The 16,934-nt window shown below is 34.0% G+C and overlaps 2 protein-coding genes across 4 annotated transcripts; one reads left to right on the top strand and one right to left on the bottom strand.

Annotated features, from left to right (window-relative positions):
* The first annotated feature begins 2,668 nt into the window (after positions 1-2,668).
* On the top strand, positions 2,669-9,747 carry LOC125839395 (uncharacterized). 2 transcript variants are annotated; one of them, XM_049518381.1, is made up of 6 exons: positions 2,669-3,221; positions 3,729-3,940; positions 8,222-8,504; positions 8,590-8,675; positions 8,781-8,872; positions 8,981-9,747. In XM_049518381.1, the coding sequence occupies exons 1-6, from the start codon at positions 2,877-2,879 to the stop codon at positions 9,241-9,243; spliced, it is 1,281 nt and encodes a 426-aa protein (XP_049374338.1). In that variant the 5' UTR covers positions 2,669-2,876; the 3' UTR covers positions 9,244-9,747. The 2 variants fall into 2 exon arrangements, with proteins under 2 accessions (XP_049374338.1, XP_049374337.1); XM_049518380.1 differs by having other exon boundaries at positions 8,219-8,504.
* A 1,973-nt stretch (positions 9,748-11,720) lies between these two features.
* LOC125839394 (protein DEHYDRATION-INDUCED 19-like) lies at positions 11,721-16,470 on the bottom strand. Of its 2 annotated transcripts, XM_049518379.1 has the most exons (5): positions 16,174-16,470; positions 15,632-15,831; positions 14,801-14,878; positions 13,754-14,007; positions 11,721-12,249 (listed from the first exon to the last, which is right to left on the bottom strand). In XM_049518379.1, the coding sequence occupies exons 1-5, from the start codon at positions 16,220-16,222 to the stop codon at positions 12,141-12,143; spliced, it is 690 nt and encodes a 229-aa protein (XP_049374336.1). In that variant the 5' UTR covers positions 16,223-16,470; the 3' UTR covers positions 11,721-12,140. The 2 variants fall into 2 exon arrangements, 1 of the variants encoding a protein (XP_049374336.1); XR_007443681.1 differs by lacking the exons at positions 14,801-14,878; positions 15,632-15,831; positions 16,174-16,470 and having other exon boundaries at positions 11,721-12,246; positions 13,754-14,160.
* Between the last annotated feature and the right edge of the window lie 464 nt (positions 16,471-16,934).

The raw sequence follows: 16,934 nt of genomic DNA, 5'->3' as shown, positions 1-16,934 counted from the left end.
GATTTTTTCAAGTTTTCTACGACATGACCTTTTTTTAAAAGATAAAAAATTATCTTTCTTGATATTATAAAAGTAATAAATGAAAATAAATAAATAAATTTTAAAAATAGTGGACAAATAAAATTAAACGGAAGGGGTAATATAGTAATTTCAACAATAAATAAGAAGACACAAATTTTACTCATAAATCTCATTCGTTGATTGCATTTTAAGCCTTAAATTCTCAGCTCTTTCTGTTTAGGTATCTGAGAAACGTTTTTCAAGTTTTCAACGACATGACGTTATTTTAAAAGATAAAATATTTATCTTTTCTTGATATTATAGAAGTAATAAATGAAATAAATAAATATATTTTAAAAATAGTGGACAAATAAAATTAAACGGAAGAGGTAATATAGTAATTTCAACAATAAATAAGAAGATACAAAATTTTACTCATAAATCGCATTCGCTAAATGTGTTTTATGTCTTTCATTCCCAGCTCTTACTATTTAGGTATCTGAGAAACGTTTTTTCAAGTTTTCAACGACATGACATTTTTTTAAAATATAAAATATTTATCTTTTCTTGATATTATAAAAGTAATAAATGCAATAAATAAATATATTTTAAAAATAGTGGAGAAATAAAATTAAACGGAATGGGTAATGTCGTAATATTTCAACAATAAATAAGAAGACACAAAATATTACTCATAAATCGTGTTCGCTGAATGTGTTTTATGCCTTATATTCCCAACTCTTTCTATTTAGGTATCTGAGAAGGATTTTTGAGCTTTCAACGTCATGACGTGTTTTTAAAAGATAAAATATTTATCTTTTCTTCATATTATAAAAGTAATAAATGAAATAAATAAATATATTTTAAAATAGTGGACAAATAAAATTAAACGGAAGGGATAATATAGTATCTTCAACAATAAATAAGAAGACACAGAATTTTACGCTGAATGCGTTTTATGTTTTTCATTTCCAGCTCTTTATATTTAGGTATCTGAGAAGGATTTTCAAGTTTTCAACGATATGACGTGTTTTTAAAAGATAAAATATTTATCTTTTCTTGATATTATAAAAGTAATAAATGAAATAAATAAATATATTTTAAAGATAGTGGACAAATAAAATTAAACGGAAGGGGTAATATAGTATCTTCAACAATAAATAAGAAGACACGGAATTTTACCTAAATAGAAAGAGATGAGAATGAAAGTCATAAAACGTATTAAGCGAATGTGATTTATGAGTAAAATTCCGCGTCTTCTTATTTATTGTTAAATTACTATATTACCCTCCCGTTTAATTTTATTTGTCCACTATTTTTAAAATATATTTATATATTTCATTTATTACTTTTATAATATCAAGAAAAGATAAATATTTTATCTCTTAAAAAACGTCATGTCGTTGAAAACTTGAAAAAACGCTTTTCAGATACCTAAATAAAAAGAGTTGTGAATATAAGGCATAAAACGCATTTAACAAATGTGATTTATGAGTAAAATTTTGTGTCTTCTTATTTATTGTTGAAATTACTATATTACCCCTCCCCTTTAATTTTATTTGTCCACTATTTTAAAAATATATTTATTTATTTCATTTATTACTTTTATAATATTAAGAAAAGATAATTATTTTATCTTTTAAAAAAACGTCATGTCGTTGAAAACTTGAAAAAATTCTTCTCAGACACCTAAATAAAAAGAGCTGAGAATATAAGGTATAAAACCCATTCAACGAATGTGATTTATGTAAAATTTTGTGTCTTCTTATTTATTATTGAAATTACTATATTACCCCATCCGTTTAATTTTATTTGTCAATTATTTTTAAAATATATTTATTTATTTCATTTATTACTTTTTTAATATCAAGAAAAGATAAATATTTTATCTTTTAAAAAACGTTATGTCATTGAAAACTTGAGAAAACACTTCTTAGATACCTAAATAGAAAGAGCTGAGAATATAAGACATAAAACACATTCAACGAATGCGATTTATGAGTAAAATTTTATTATTTTAATAATTTTATAACTTATAAGATTCTTATGTTTATGAGAAAATTATCAATACAAAAATTTTATATCGCATCTCTAAACAAAACTTTAATTTCATCTCATGATTTCATTTTTTGATATCATATCATAATTCAATAACATGATTACATATCCATGGCCAAAACGTGCCCTTAATCTCAACGGCTCAATGAAATCAAGATATTGTTATAAAATTAAATGTAACCAATATATATTTATTTTGAAATTATAATTTGAAATCTCTAATCATGTTTTTAGTTGTTGAAGAATTTAAATTTTTGAAATTATTATCTCAAATGACATTTCTTAACGTTGAATTGAAATTATGACTTTTATATGGCATGTCCAAATACAAATAATATTTCTTCTTGTATTTTATATTTATATTTTAGATATGGAAAAAATAACCAAGTACCAAAAGGGCACATGGGAATATTCAAGTACCTAGGGGGTCATGCCAGTGTCTCTGATTGGCTAAAGATACACGTGTCACAAAGCTACTGCATCTGAAAGTAAAGTGAAAGCTCAAACCCCTTTTCTCCTCTCCACAATTCTGTTTCTATTTTTTTCATTTTTATTTATAATAAATATAAATAGTATTTTCTTTATTTTCCTTTTTTATTTTTCCGCCTTCAAAAACTCCAAAAAATCAACTAGTCATTGATGCGAACGTCCAAAAACCTCAAAAACCCTAATCAGTGAAGTTTCAGATTTTGATTTTTTCTCACTTCAATTCGAATCTCATTTCACAAATCTCTCCATTTTCAGTTGCTGAATTTCTTCAATTTGACAGATTTTTAGTTTAAGCTCACCACACACACACACAAAAATTGGGAGTAATAATGTCTGGTTCTGGAAGCTTCGCGGTGTCGCGGAGCCATGGCGCTGACCGATTTTATAACCCTCCGGCTATGCGCCGGCAGCAGCAGTTACAGAAACAGCAGCAGCAGCAGCAGCAGCAGCAACAGAGGCAGCCGGTGCAAAGAGCAGCTAAAGCTGAGGCGGCTGTAGTTGCAGCTGAGGTGGGGAACCGGACGGACTCGGACGATTCGACTAATACTACTACATTGTCGAAAACGCCCTCTGTATGCTCGGCTTCACCACCAAGGCCTCCTATAAATGTTACCAATTTGGATCGTTTGATGGAATCTGTTACTCCCTTTGTGCCCGCCCAGCATTTCTCTGTGGTATATGATTTTTTTATTTTATTTTGGAGTTATTTCATAGTTGGAGAAGTGGCTATACATTTATTCTATGAGTTATAAGCTAATACAGCTATTGATTTTTAAAGTAACATTTTCTCTTTTTTGCTATGCTTAAACAATCATCAAATGAGGCGACAGCTGCTTATAGATTTCAAGTTCTTGTTTTTCATTACACTTTCTCTTGCATATTGGAGTGGAATGGATAATGAGGATTCATATCAACTGAATTGAACTAGTTTGAGATTGAAGGGTAGTAGTTGTAGTATCATATTTAGGAAGCAAATGCTGTTTGCTTTGTTTGCAAGATCTTAAAATTTCTCATTTTGTTTTAAAGATTATATTTTTTCTTCACATTTCTCACATCAGGAATCCAGTGCAATTTCATTTTTGAACGGTATACGTTAATTGTGTGATTTATTCGTTGTACTAAGAATGTGATAGCATCAAAGTAAATAATATTTGTCTATTTATCACACTTTGGATGGACAGGTGAATGTAAGAGGCCGTAGAGCCAGGGAAGCAGAGCCAAATCCATATTATTGCCTTGGCGATCTTTGGGAAGCTTTTAACGAGTGGAGTGTCTATGGTGTGGGTGTACCAATATTGTTGAATGGGAAAGATTCAATCATACAATATTATGTACCTTTCTTATCCGGCATTCAATTGTACGTAGATCCATCAAAGCCATCTTCACGCGTTAGGTAAGGCAACTTTTGATGCTCTTTTTCTTTATTTGTGTTAGTTTGTTTTTCTAATTAGTCTATAGTTATTTGCCATTTCTTTTTATGCTTATTCTGCTTGCCAAATGCTATCTAAATTGGTGTCCACTTCAGCTATCCTTTTTAATTTTTCAATTGCTTAGTTCAGTTTAGTGGATTAAATTAAAAGAGGTTATGTCTGAGTGGATTACGACATAGAGTCACAAGCTTTAATTTGGAATGGATTAAGTTAATTGTTTCAATTGGCTAATTCCTTGAGACGAAGGTATTGATTTTCCCCCCCTATTTTTTATCACATAAAATTAGATTTTATAGGTAGCGGGGAAAGACTCACATTCAATCTCCTATATAAACGGGAAGTTGGGAACCTCATGGGTGTACCAAAGAAGACATTAAAAATAGGAGGCGAGTCCTCAGATGTACAAAATCAAGCTTTCCCTTGAAAAACTCTCTTATTTTGTCCCCTCCATACTGTCAACAGACACTAATGGAGCAACATCCAAAGCCCAATTTCTTTTCTTTTGTTCTCTCTAGGCCCAGTAATGTATTCTTCACAGTTGCCGACATGGTGCATTGTATCCCGAACCATCTTAAGATATCCCACCATAAACGTGCATCTACGTGACAATGTAGTAAGAAATGGTCCACATCTTCTCTGAGTGTTTACACATGAAACACCAACTAACATATGTAATCCTCATTTCCTCAAGTTTTCAGCTGTCAGATCGTACCTTTAGCTACATGTATACTCATAGAAATGAATCATTGTAATAGAATTACTCCAAAAGTTTAGCAACAACCTTTCGTTTGTGTTTATTTTCATTTCTTGTAGAAAGTCACCCCTTACCAAGAGACTTCAATAATTATTCAATAACAACAACATACCCAGAAATGACAGAAAGGAGCCTTCGGTGTTTTGATGGAAGTTCAACTCCTAACCATTCACTCAAAGCTAAATGTTTGTTCAGTCTATTTTGTTGGACCAACCTGTCTTATGTGAATAGTTCTACTTCTTTCTTAGATTTTGTTAGCTCTTTAACTCTAGACCAGACACAGTCTTGCTTAAGTCTCCTCTAGATTTTTTGATTTTGTGGTTGGCTCCCTGGTCTTAAACTTCTATTATGTAATGGAGCTAGCATATCTACTTTTGTACGCTTTGCATCTTCTTGATGCCGGTAATGAAACAACGCCTTAAAAAAAAGCATACCCAGCGTAATCCCACAAGTGAGATTTGGGGAGGCTAGGATGTACGCAAAGCTTACTCCTACCTTTTGTGGGATAGAGAGTTTGTTTCCGTTAGACCCTCGGCTCAAAAAGTTCAGTCGAAGTAGGAAAGAGAATTTAATAACTACGCATGCCAAGAATTAGGTGTTGAGATGATTAGGCCGAAAAGAAGCTTGAGAGGGAATTGGATTCACATGGAATCATGGATTTTATGAATTTGAAGTTTAGTTTAAGGCAATAGCTATCATTCGATAGTCATCTATGGGAATGTCTCATTGTTGCTAGTGATGTCTTATAATCGAAGCAACGGTAGCTATATCATAAATTTGCTTAGGATAGCGACTTATTCCTTTATGATATAACTAGGCAAATTTATGGCATAACTATCGTTAACCAGGTTCAAACAAATTGAAGAGTTTAATTACTCCCCTCAATTACATGTTGACCCAGTGTTCAGGGAAACGTGAAGTGGAAAAAAGCGATAAGGCCCCGCTTCATGCTTTAAGCGATGAAGCGCTCACATACTCATTCTAGTCTGTGAAGCGTAGAAGGCTCGCATCGCTTTGCTTCATCGCTTTAAGCGATGAAGTGCTCGTTTTCCTGAACACTGTGTTGACCAATCAAATATGACAAAATTGTGTAATTATGTCCAAATCTAGTTACTGGCCTTCCAAACATGCTCTTAAAAGAATCTATGATTCCTGGTCTTCTCCAAAATGGGAGCTTATATCTCAAGTAAAACATTACTATACTCGTATGAGTTAATATCTGTACTATTATAAAAAGCACAAATAACAATGCTGAGTAATCCAAATAGCCTTAAGAGTTCTAAACAAATTCTACTTCTAAATTTTGATTCCCAAACTAATTAATTAAAGAACCTTAACCATTCAATCAGATGAAAAGAACATTGAACAAACCCGTGCTTCTACACCAACTTGTCTTATTGATATGAACACTTCTAATTTTTTTTGAAATAGTTCCCTTGCCATTTTCTTCTAATATTATTCAATAGAGTAAAAATGAGAGAAAAAAATAAAATAAATAAACCTTTTTTGCTTAAAAAAATAGACTAACTTGGGATAGCACTATTTAAATCAACCATGTACGGATTGATAATATATACTTGCTATTATCATCTTTATGACCAGCGATAGATTTGTGTTAGATGTATAGTTGCGCATCTGTAATAGTCATATCTTGGGCCTGCCTCTAATGGTTGTTGAATTGATTTGGTCTAAATATCCGGTGCAGATAAGCTTTATTATTATTGTAAAACAAACTTTCTTCTTATATATAACTTTTAATAAAAGTAATCTATTGCTTGTTCATAAATCCTCTAATGTAGTGGTAAGGTCTGTGCATACTCTACCCTCCCCAGACCTCGCTTTGTGGGATTACACTGGTTATGTTGTTGATTGTTCATAAATAATTAATTGAAGATTTATGTGCTTTGCACGTACATAGAAACTAGTACTGATAAAAACAGTAAAATACTAGTTAATATACTCATTCCATCAACAGACCTTCATGTTTCACTTCATGTGCTGTTGAGTACTTGCGCTTGCCGGTCCTCAATTATCCCGAAAGGAATTCTTGTCCGTGTGAAAAAGATATCTCAGAAGTCAAACTAGCAAGTAGTACTGTTTCACTTTCTTGCTCTCTTGATCATACTCACCACAAGGTCTTAATGAAACAAATATCAGGTAATATAATTAAAAAAATAAATAGATAGTAGGTAGTATGGTCATATTGCACTAGTTGAGGCTGTTGTGTTCCAACAGTGCCAGATTCAATGTGGACTGGATGATTAAATTTGCTCATAACTTGCTTGTGGAAAAAGTTCTTGCAAGAGTTATAAGTACCTAAGCATCAGTAATATCTGTGTTTAGCTGACTCATTCCATGTACAAATCAAAGTTCCATTTGATCTTTGAATAAATTCGTGGTCAGCTTTGTATGTTGCTTGTAATTTCTGTTTTCCTGCTGATACTTGTTAATCTTTAAAAAGTTATAATGAAATGATAAACATGTTTTGTTGCTACAACACAAGTTTTTTTTAATCACATTTGTCATGACTTGCTTGAGCATTGTTGAGATTCTAGTCTGGGTTCCCTTTAAGCTTTATTATTATTGAACTAGTAGCTGTATTTTAGTATATTCTACGTCATCTCGCTAACCATTTAAAACCTTTTTTACTCGATTGGATTAACATTTGTTTCTGAAAGTAAATGCATGGTTCTCTCTCCTTATTTTACTATTATTATCTTTCTGCTCTGTAAAGGGTGTGTTATGGGGGTTGACTTCACCCTACTGTCTTACCTGGATAGGTTATTCGGCGATTCCCTTGCTTTGTAAATGGTGGATGTACTTTTTTAGGGCACCCAGCAGTTCACAAGTTTCTGAACTAACTTCTGCAACTCATGTTGGTTCTGCTAATCCTTTTCATGAAACTAAATTTTTTGGTTTCAAGGCAAAATTTTGTATCGACAACTTTGGATTTTTTATCTGTTTGGTACTTTCCATAGGCTAGTGCAATGCTTTTTGTTAGAGATTCATGATCTGTTTCATGATTTTACCATTCCATGGTAATGAAACACACATGCCAAATTAGCAGTATTCCAAATGTTCTAGGGTTTATTTTATTGTGATAACTGATACCTGTGAGATTGGAACCTGGAACAGCACCTGAAAATGGTTCAGTGAGAAACTAGGTTAGCTTCAGAACTTTAGAAACCCTCTTTAGCTACTGAAGTGACTAAAGTAAATTGGCACTCGGTACATCTTCCATGTATGATGTTGAAACTTGTTCTTTTAGTACTTATCTGGATATGTTCTCCAGAACTAAGCTGTAAACCGAGTAAGAACTGATTGCTGCATGTTAACGGTCTGTTTTACTTGTATGATTGTTAATGTGAAATTTAATTTGATATTTTAGGTAATATTTCTTTCTTTCACCTAAAGGTAACTTGAATGTGGTGCGTCTGGGTATTTAACTTCTATCCTACCTTGTATCTTGTGCTCCTGTTTTGTCCAGCAGGCCTGGTGAAGAGGGTGATGCTGAGTCATCAAGGGAGACCAGCAGTGGTGGAAGCAGTGACTGTGAAGTGGAGAGGCGGTCCATATCCTCTTCTGATGGGCTGCGGAACCAGCATAGTCTTGTAAATCTAAATGCTCAACGACTAAATAGACTATCATTGAGCGACAAGGCTGTCACGGTGTCATCGAGTGATGAAACTGAAATTTCTAAGTCTCTTGGGCAACTCATGTTTGAGTATTTGGAGCATGAGCAACCACATCATCGAAGACCATTGGCTGACAAGGTACATCACTTGTTAGTGTTTAAGAAAAATTCACATTTTAATCCTAAATGGGTGTTTTTTTCTGCATTCTTCTTTTCTTTATCAGATAGCAGTTTTGGCATCTCAATTTCCAGAGCTGAAGACCTGCAGGAGCGCTGATTTACTGCCTTCTAGTTGGATTTCTGTAGCTTGGTATGTTGAAAATTCTGTAGGAGTCGAGAGTAATCTGCAACATGATGAAGATATTTGAAGCTCTTGTTTTGCATTTTAGTTTGCAACTGACACAGTCTATTATAGGTATCCAATTTATAGAATACCCATGGGTCCAACATTGCGGGATTTGGATGCTTCTTTTCTAACCTTTCATACTTTGTCCACGCAATCAAGAGGTATGTCCTGTCCAGTCTCAGTGTGCACAACATATGTATTTGTTTTATGCATGTGGATTTCTACTTCCCGGTGCTTATTCTGAAGTAATGTTTTTGTCATTTTCCCAGCTTTGAGCACAGTTCAACCACGCTATCATGGTGCAACTGGTAGGAAAGTTCTTGGAAATGTAAATGCATGCTCAAGAATTTCTTTACCAGTCTTTGGTCTTGCTACATACAAACTGAAAACCTCAATCTTGAGTCCTGGTGGACCTCATGAATCCGAGCAAGAAAATTCTCTATTGCAAGATGCAGACAGTTGGCTTCGGCGCTTGCACGTAATCCTTCCTGATTACCAGTTTTTCCGTATGCACTATTCTCCTTGGAAATGACACAGCTGTTGATGCTCCTAATTTTCTGCTGATCAGTGGGGAGAAGTTTAGATTGTCAGTTCGGTTGAACAGTTTTGAGATCTAATACCCCAGATTCTGACACCAATTAAAGCTTGGTCAAAGATCCATATCTCCGTTAAGCCTTCCATTCTAGTAGTGTGGAAGGTTTTTGTTTTGAACTGAAGGAGAAAAGCTTGGACAGGCCTGAGAACTCTCAAAGAGTGAGTCTATTTGACTCTCACTGTGGAAAAGTTGCTTCGTTGTACTTTATGATTGTTTCCTGAAATGTGGCAGGAATCCTCATCCCTTGTTACCCTGCCTGTTTTGCTTTGCTAGGGTGGCTGAAACATTATTATGTTCTGTTATGGATAGGGATGATGTCTTTGTTCAGTCAGGAGCAGAAGTTCTTGACAAGTGATAGTGACGAAAAATTTGGAACCTGTATTTTGGATTGCACATACAGATTGATAGAAATACTTCTTATAGTTTGTCAAATGCATACAACCAATATGCTGCATTCTTTCCTTAGAATGTTGTGCTGTAACTCTGTTTTAGAAGATCTTGACTTTGGTCTATGGTACCAAGTATTTCCGAACTTCTACAGACGTTCATGTCAAGAGCTGCATATGCAGCTGAATGATTTTCTGAGTTTGTGCACAAGGCAAAATGCTGCTATTTGATAGGATCATGATCAAATTTTAAGGGTCATATCTTTCTCCATACTTACTCTTTTCTTGCATGCTAAGTAGAGTCTTAGCTGAAATGATCTGTGTACCTCGAGAATAGAAGCTAGAGAACCTGAGTCTGAAGAAGAGTTTCAGTTCGAAGTATAGGGAGAGAGGGAGACTACTGAAATCAGTTGGCTCAACTCTGAAATTTGAGAAGACAAGAATCTGTCTTCACAAACCTGCGGTGCATGAGTGGTGCTTTTTCTTTGCAGCAGTAGAATCCAGTTCAATGACTTATAAGTGAAGTAGGGAAGTAGGAACTGCAATGGATAAGAGGTTTAGGTACCAATATCTTCAGTAACCACACAACACTCTGTGGATTGGGTTGGTAACTATGGTGGAGCTTTAGTGTTTTTTTTTTCTGTGTGTGTGTGTGATATTCTACTCACATACAAAGCGCAAGGTTTAATGGAATAGTGAGAAGGAAAAACAACTATTTTCCAGGATGAAGGCATAGAAAACCTGGTGCCAATATTTAGTACTATTAGATTGGAATTTGGATACAAGACACTAATCCCAATATAATTAACTACCAACATTGACTAATTTTGGTCAAAATGTTATAATACAAGACACTAATCCCAATATAATTAACTACCAAAATGTATTTCTTTACAAACTCATTTTTAGTTTTATAAATTTTTTACAAGAGATCATTTTTATACCTAAAAGGCTAAAAGATTTGAAAATGTCATTTTCTTTCATTCAATTTGGTCACAAGAAAATATTTATTCAGTGAAAGAAGTATATCCTGTAATCTTGCGACAATTTATATTCATGCTTTGCCTTTAGAATATCATAAAATGTTAAAACCGTTTTGGTGAACAATGTTTCTTTGTAACTTATACAAACCTGAAAACTTGATGAAATATTCAAATTAAATTGAAGTGATTTTTACTCCAAGTGACTTTTCAATAACTAATTTAATATCCTCTCTTTACCATGACTTATTAGATTTTTTTTTTCTATAAAGATAAAATGTAACGTTTTGAACTCTGTGTTCAACAAAAATGGTGTCGGGAAGTAGCAAAACTTCTACAAATACAAAAGTAAATCTTGATAAAGGTAGAAAGTGAGTGCTTATGATGACTGGAAAAAGGGAACATTCGTTTAAGTCATTTTGTTGACAAGAGAACCCGCAATCGCTACCCTTCAGATGCGCATGAACAGTCTGCCGACCACCAACCCCACACTAGAGAGGTAAACCGCACTAGGAAATTCTACGCAACAAACACAACTGAGAATGTCTGCAAAGGGTTTCGAACCTGAGACCTCCCATTCCGGAGATCACTTGCTCAACCAACTCGACCACCCTTGCATTCGTTTAAGTCATTTTGTTGACAAGAGAACCCACAACCGCTACCCTTCATATGCGCACGAGACAGTCTACAACCTACCAACCCCAAACTAGAGAGGTTTACCGCACTAGGAAGTTCTATGCAACAATCACAACTGAGAATGTCTTGCAAAGGATTTTGAACCTGAGACCTCCCATTCCGGAGATCACTTGCTCAACCAACTCGGCCACCCTTGCGAGTAAAACACCTCTAAGTCTTTCATGACCCAACTTATAGAACTCACTTTAGATAATTCTCAAACAACATTCAAGTCATAACCCCATTGAACCTCTATTCACTCTACTTTGAGACTAATACAAGGATAAAATAGCATGAAGCTAGGGACTACAACAACAAAGCTGAAGAAACTTGCACCTGATAGTCATCACAATGAATCGAAAGAATTACATCTAATTTCTTTTGCAGAATGTGACAATAACTGTAAACATGCTACTTCATAATCAAATCATTTTGGATCTGACTATAAGAATGAAGAACTTCTGTTTTTTAGTCGGGGATATATATAGTCAAGAAGCCATAGTATATGCTACATCAGTTGGCAGAAAAAAAAAAGGAAAAAGAAATAGCATGCCAAAGTCACGTCATTTGAAACAAGTTCTTCTGTTAAAGCATATCAATTGGACATATCTTCACATAAGCAACCACGTCATCCAAATGGGAGCAAGTCAATAGGAGACGAGGAAAGCTTTAACTCCATCTAATTAACAGCCTCTAGCTGCTAGTAAATTTATCAGCATGTATCGAGGAGCATCTTCAAAAAGCTTCTGTGCTAGTTAGCCATAGAACGGAAAAGCAGCAGGGTGGTTCAATTTCATAACCAGTCTTCGAGTATGGTGGAGAACAATAGTCCTTTCACGAATTCAGATCTCTGGACCTTCTCTTCCTGATCCTTGTCCATTGAAGGAAATGCTTGGGAGCTTCTTTGACAAGGTTTTGAATGAAATAAAAGGAGTCAAACTTTTTTCAATCCAGGCACATTAAAGTTAGGAGATAGCAGGAAATCAAAAAAAATAATACATGCTACTTAGGATAACATGTAGCAATAATCAAGTGAGGAAAAGATGCAGCTAATATTCTCAAAACACTCAAGTTCCAAATTCAGCTCCATGGACACTTGAACAAAAACTTTTTCTAGCTTCCCAAGCTAAAACATTTTGGAGAAAGACCAATCATCGGTTATGTAGTACATTCTCATCACATGCTTCCTGCTATGTTCATTTCAAATAATCTTTATTTCTATCTATACTCGAGTTATTCATGAAGGAAAAACACTGATCTTGCCAATTGAAGGAAAAGAGCATCAGAATTAAAAATAAACCAGCTTCTTTGTCAGTGAAGGTTTAGTTCAGGAGGGTGTTTGCCATAGGGCTAATGAATAAATGTGCGAATCACTAGAACAATTAGAAAAACGGAAGGCATTAAACTGATGAAAGGACAAATTGAAGAAGGACGATGAATTGTCAAGAAGAAATCTAGTAGAAATGAAGTTAGGAAGAAAAGGAGGAGTGAACTTTTGAATGGAAGCATCAGGATTCAGCTATCAGGTTCAACCTTTCCTGGTGGCGCTAAGCAGATTCTCTCTGACAAATTTAAAGAGAAGATGCATAAATCACCTTTTTATTGCCCTACTGTTCTCTGTGATAAGAAAGTTATAAATTTGGTCGAAATCACAAAACAAAAGAGGTTCCATGATTCTCGAAGTTGGCTCTATGTTAAAAACCTTCTGACTGAGGCATTTTCACCTTTTAGCAAATGGATCTAGAGTGTTTTCCATTGCAAGGAAAAAACAAAATCCAAAAACTCAGGGATCAAGCATTGGTATTCCTACCCCACTCCTTGCAAATGGCTGGATTTGGTTCTCTCACAATTCGAGATATATGTAAAGTACTCCTACAAATCCAGCATAGGCAAAATATCTAAGGACGCCTTGTTCTTGAATTCATCTAACTTACCGCTAAGCTCACTACTGGCATAATCCAGAAATGCAATGCGTACAATTACAATAATGCAGCAATCAAAAGAAAATCCAAGTAACAATTCCCAGTATAGATAATTATCCATTTCCATGAACTCCACTTAGCGAAATTCAACCAAGCAAAAATTGAGGCATTTATTATTAGCTATCTGTGTGCTCCAGTTGTCTCAGCAATCATTTCAAGTCCGATTCTAAGTTTGAATTTAGTTACAACATGTTGTTCTTCAATTAGTTCGTAGTAATGACAATAATTGATGGAAAACAAGCTTCTAATAAATGGTAGAATATTAGGTACTTAATCCTATAGATCCAGCTTTCTTTTGTCCACTAACTTGTTGTTTTTCATCATGATAATAGTTAGTGACATTTCATGTTGGCATATGATGACAGAAAACAGGGAAACAAACTATGAAGATGATGCAGAAATTAAAACATAATAACCTTCTTACCTTTCACTAATATGGTCATCTAGGCTGTTCTTGGATAGACTTGGTTCGGCTGAAGTGCAGGGCTGTCTTGTAGGAGATCTTTTGGCAGGCTGCTGATTGCCAACAAATGATAACAGTAGCTGGTTGGTTTCCGTATTTGAGGAAGAACTAACATGGCTGGACTTCTTTTCCAAATAAACACTCAACAACTCTTTCCTCAGTAAGGATAAGGCTGAGAAAGATCCACCATTTCTATGTTTCCTTTTGCAAAGTGCGTAAGCTTGTGTTAAGGTGAATCAACTTAAAGCTCCACGTGTTCTATGATAAATAAAATATAATATTCATTTCTCCTAAAGAAAGATGCAAATTCATGCTCTATGAAAAAACTCAAAAAAAACAAAAAACATGAAAGAGGTCAAAGTTTCTGTATTTTTATTGAAAAGGATTGATGGCAAAGTTTATAACCTTTGGAAGCAGCAAAGTTAATTTAGTACAGCTATATTAATAAAACTTAATTTTACTGAGACAAAAAGAAGGAAGAACATCTGCCACTACCTTTGCACATATAATGACTGAGCAAGATATTGGAGTTATGAACTATGCAGACAGTGCACAGAGAAAAATTAAGTAGCCACTTGACTACTCATGCCAGTTCACCATCTAAGCAAATATCAAGGTCATTATTCCAGATATCAACATGGGAAATTCAATATCATGTTTTAAAAAAGTTTTTTTTTTTGAAAAAAAATACACCAGGGAGGGAGAATAGAAAAGAAGGAAATGCATGTAAGCTTATAATGGGATTTGAACCCTCCACCTCAATTGTGGAAGGTAAGGAGCTCAGCAAGTGAGCTGACACTCAACCCCAAGAAATTCGATATTATCTTCCCAATTAACTATAAAGAACAAGTTTCAAGATACACTGCAACCAAGAGAATATGCAAGTGGTAGAAATTGTAGTAGCTTGATTTGCTATTCTCTTACAATCAGCTATGAAAAATAATAACTCCTATCTCTATCCATTCCCGTGTGGAACTGATAAATTGGAATATAGGAAGTGAAGGATATTTTTAATATACTTTCATGCTGCACGATGACGTGTGTAGCCATATTTGTTCGCACCTTGGTAGCACATAGAGGACATATCTGAAGAAAAAGAAACACCAGTTATAAAAAAATTCAGACTTCAAAAGGCTAAGCCTAAAACTAAGTTGACCATTCAGATAATTTCACGCAACACTGAAGTACCTAATGATCTCAGATAGAGACAGGCCACAAATATGTCAAACCATTGAAGGTTTTTGTATCTAATTCCCAAGATTACAAAAACTTAAGCATGCACTCCCATAGCTTTCACCTGATTAGGCATTTGTTTTGCGAAGTATCATCACATAAAGAAAGATACTATTTGGGGATTTCAGCTCGGTGTAGATTTAATAGAAGCACCTTTCTCCCAAAACCCTCTCTTTTGATTGCCAAGTGTATAGAGTTCCATACTAGTTTTTCACATTTTATCGAGTGAACTCTTTAAAAGCTTACAGGGAGCATATTACTTTATCTATTTAGGCCTGCACTACACTCTTTCGCTTGCAGCTGAATTCTTTTTCACGCAACCTGGAAATGTTTTTTTTTTATGTAGGCAGGTGAGACTCAAACTCAATACCTCTACCTGATACAACTGGTTAATCCAAAAGTTTGAGGTAGTCACACAATCAACAACTAATGAACCTCAAGATAACCTCCTACGGCACATATGAACTACAGGTTCTGAGGGTTAGTCTCCCTATCCTATTTCAAACCCTTCAAGAGCAATATCTCTTATCAAAATTATCAAATAGAAAGACAAAGCCAAACAATCTTCCAAACATGAACACAAAAGAAAACATAGGTATGGTTTACCCCGGTCTTAGCCTCTATCCGATGCTCGCTATCAATGTGACAGCACAATCCAAGCATATCAAAGTCTTCTGAACAAAATGGGCATGCCAAATCCGTCTTTACATTATCATCATGAACATCTTCATCTTCATCATCCTCTTCGTCCTCCTCCTCGTCTTCTTCCTCCTCCTCCTCCTCCTCTCCAACATACATGCCACCATCTATTTCAAGATTCAACATGATTATGCCAATACATGTAGTAATGCATACAAGTAAAAACACACATAACCAAAAAAAAAAAGAACAATAAATACTACTACGTCAACCTAAACTGCTCAACACTTATCATTTCCAAGATTCAATAAACTAAATTTGACCAACATTCAAAAATACAATTTTTCACGTATTGAAAAGAACTAGAACTAAAAACTATTCTTCCCCCAGTTTCCATATATCAAAGAAAAAAACAATCTTGTTCGATTCAGCTCCTAAACAATCAAAAATTACCAAACAAATTGAATTTCTATCAACAAAAAGAGGGTTGAAAAATTAAAAAAAAGTACCCTTTAAAGCTGAGAGCAGAATTTTCAAATCATCGTCACGATCATCCATTGATAGTTTTCTTCCCTGTGCAAGAAGCCTGAAAATTGTATAACTGAAAAATAAAAACGTATATATAAAACTTTGTATACACAAAAGGGGTTTTAGGGCACTTTCGAGCAAGAATTTTTGGTCAATTGAGACCAGAGAAGAAGAAGAAGTAGAATACTGAATCCGACGAAAATGGGTATTCGGGTCGGGTACGAATCGGGTACTTGAATACACGTGGACTCCCGCGTTTTCTGGTCAACTCTCTAAGCAGCCAAATAATGCTAACAGCCTGACGATTTGTTTATTATTATTTATTTTACTAATTATAATATTTTTGTTGTTATTTAACTAATGTTTTTTGTTTCAATTTATTTATTTCATTAAAAAGAATAAAATTTTAACTTTGAGATCACAGAATTAAAGAATATTTTGATATATTTAATTTATTTTTAATTTAATGTTATTATTTAGATCAAATCAAATCAGATAAATAAATTGAGACATATGATTTGATATATGTTTGTTGTTTTGTTATGGAATGTTTGAAATGTATGATATTATTTAAAACTTTTAAACAACTTTTAATAATTTAAATTTACTAAATTACTTATACATGCATTTAAATACAATGTTTGTTCGATTTCTATTCATTATTTTATACTTTCTTCTATCATCTTTGATATATTATGTAAGTCAATTATTTTTTCTTTTAACTTATTACCAATTGTCAAGT

This window comes from Solanum verrucosum, unplaced genomic scaffold (assembly GCF_900185275.1).
Source record: "Solanum verrucosum unplaced genomic scaffold, falcon-dt-bn FXZP01000306.1, whole genome shotgun sequence".
NCBI classification, from domain to species: Eukaryota; Viridiplantae; Streptophyta; class Magnoliopsida; order Solanales; family Solanaceae; genus Solanum; species Solanum verrucosum.
Note: the sequence above shows the minus strand (reverse complement) of the source record. Positions and strands in the feature narration are given on the sequence as shown.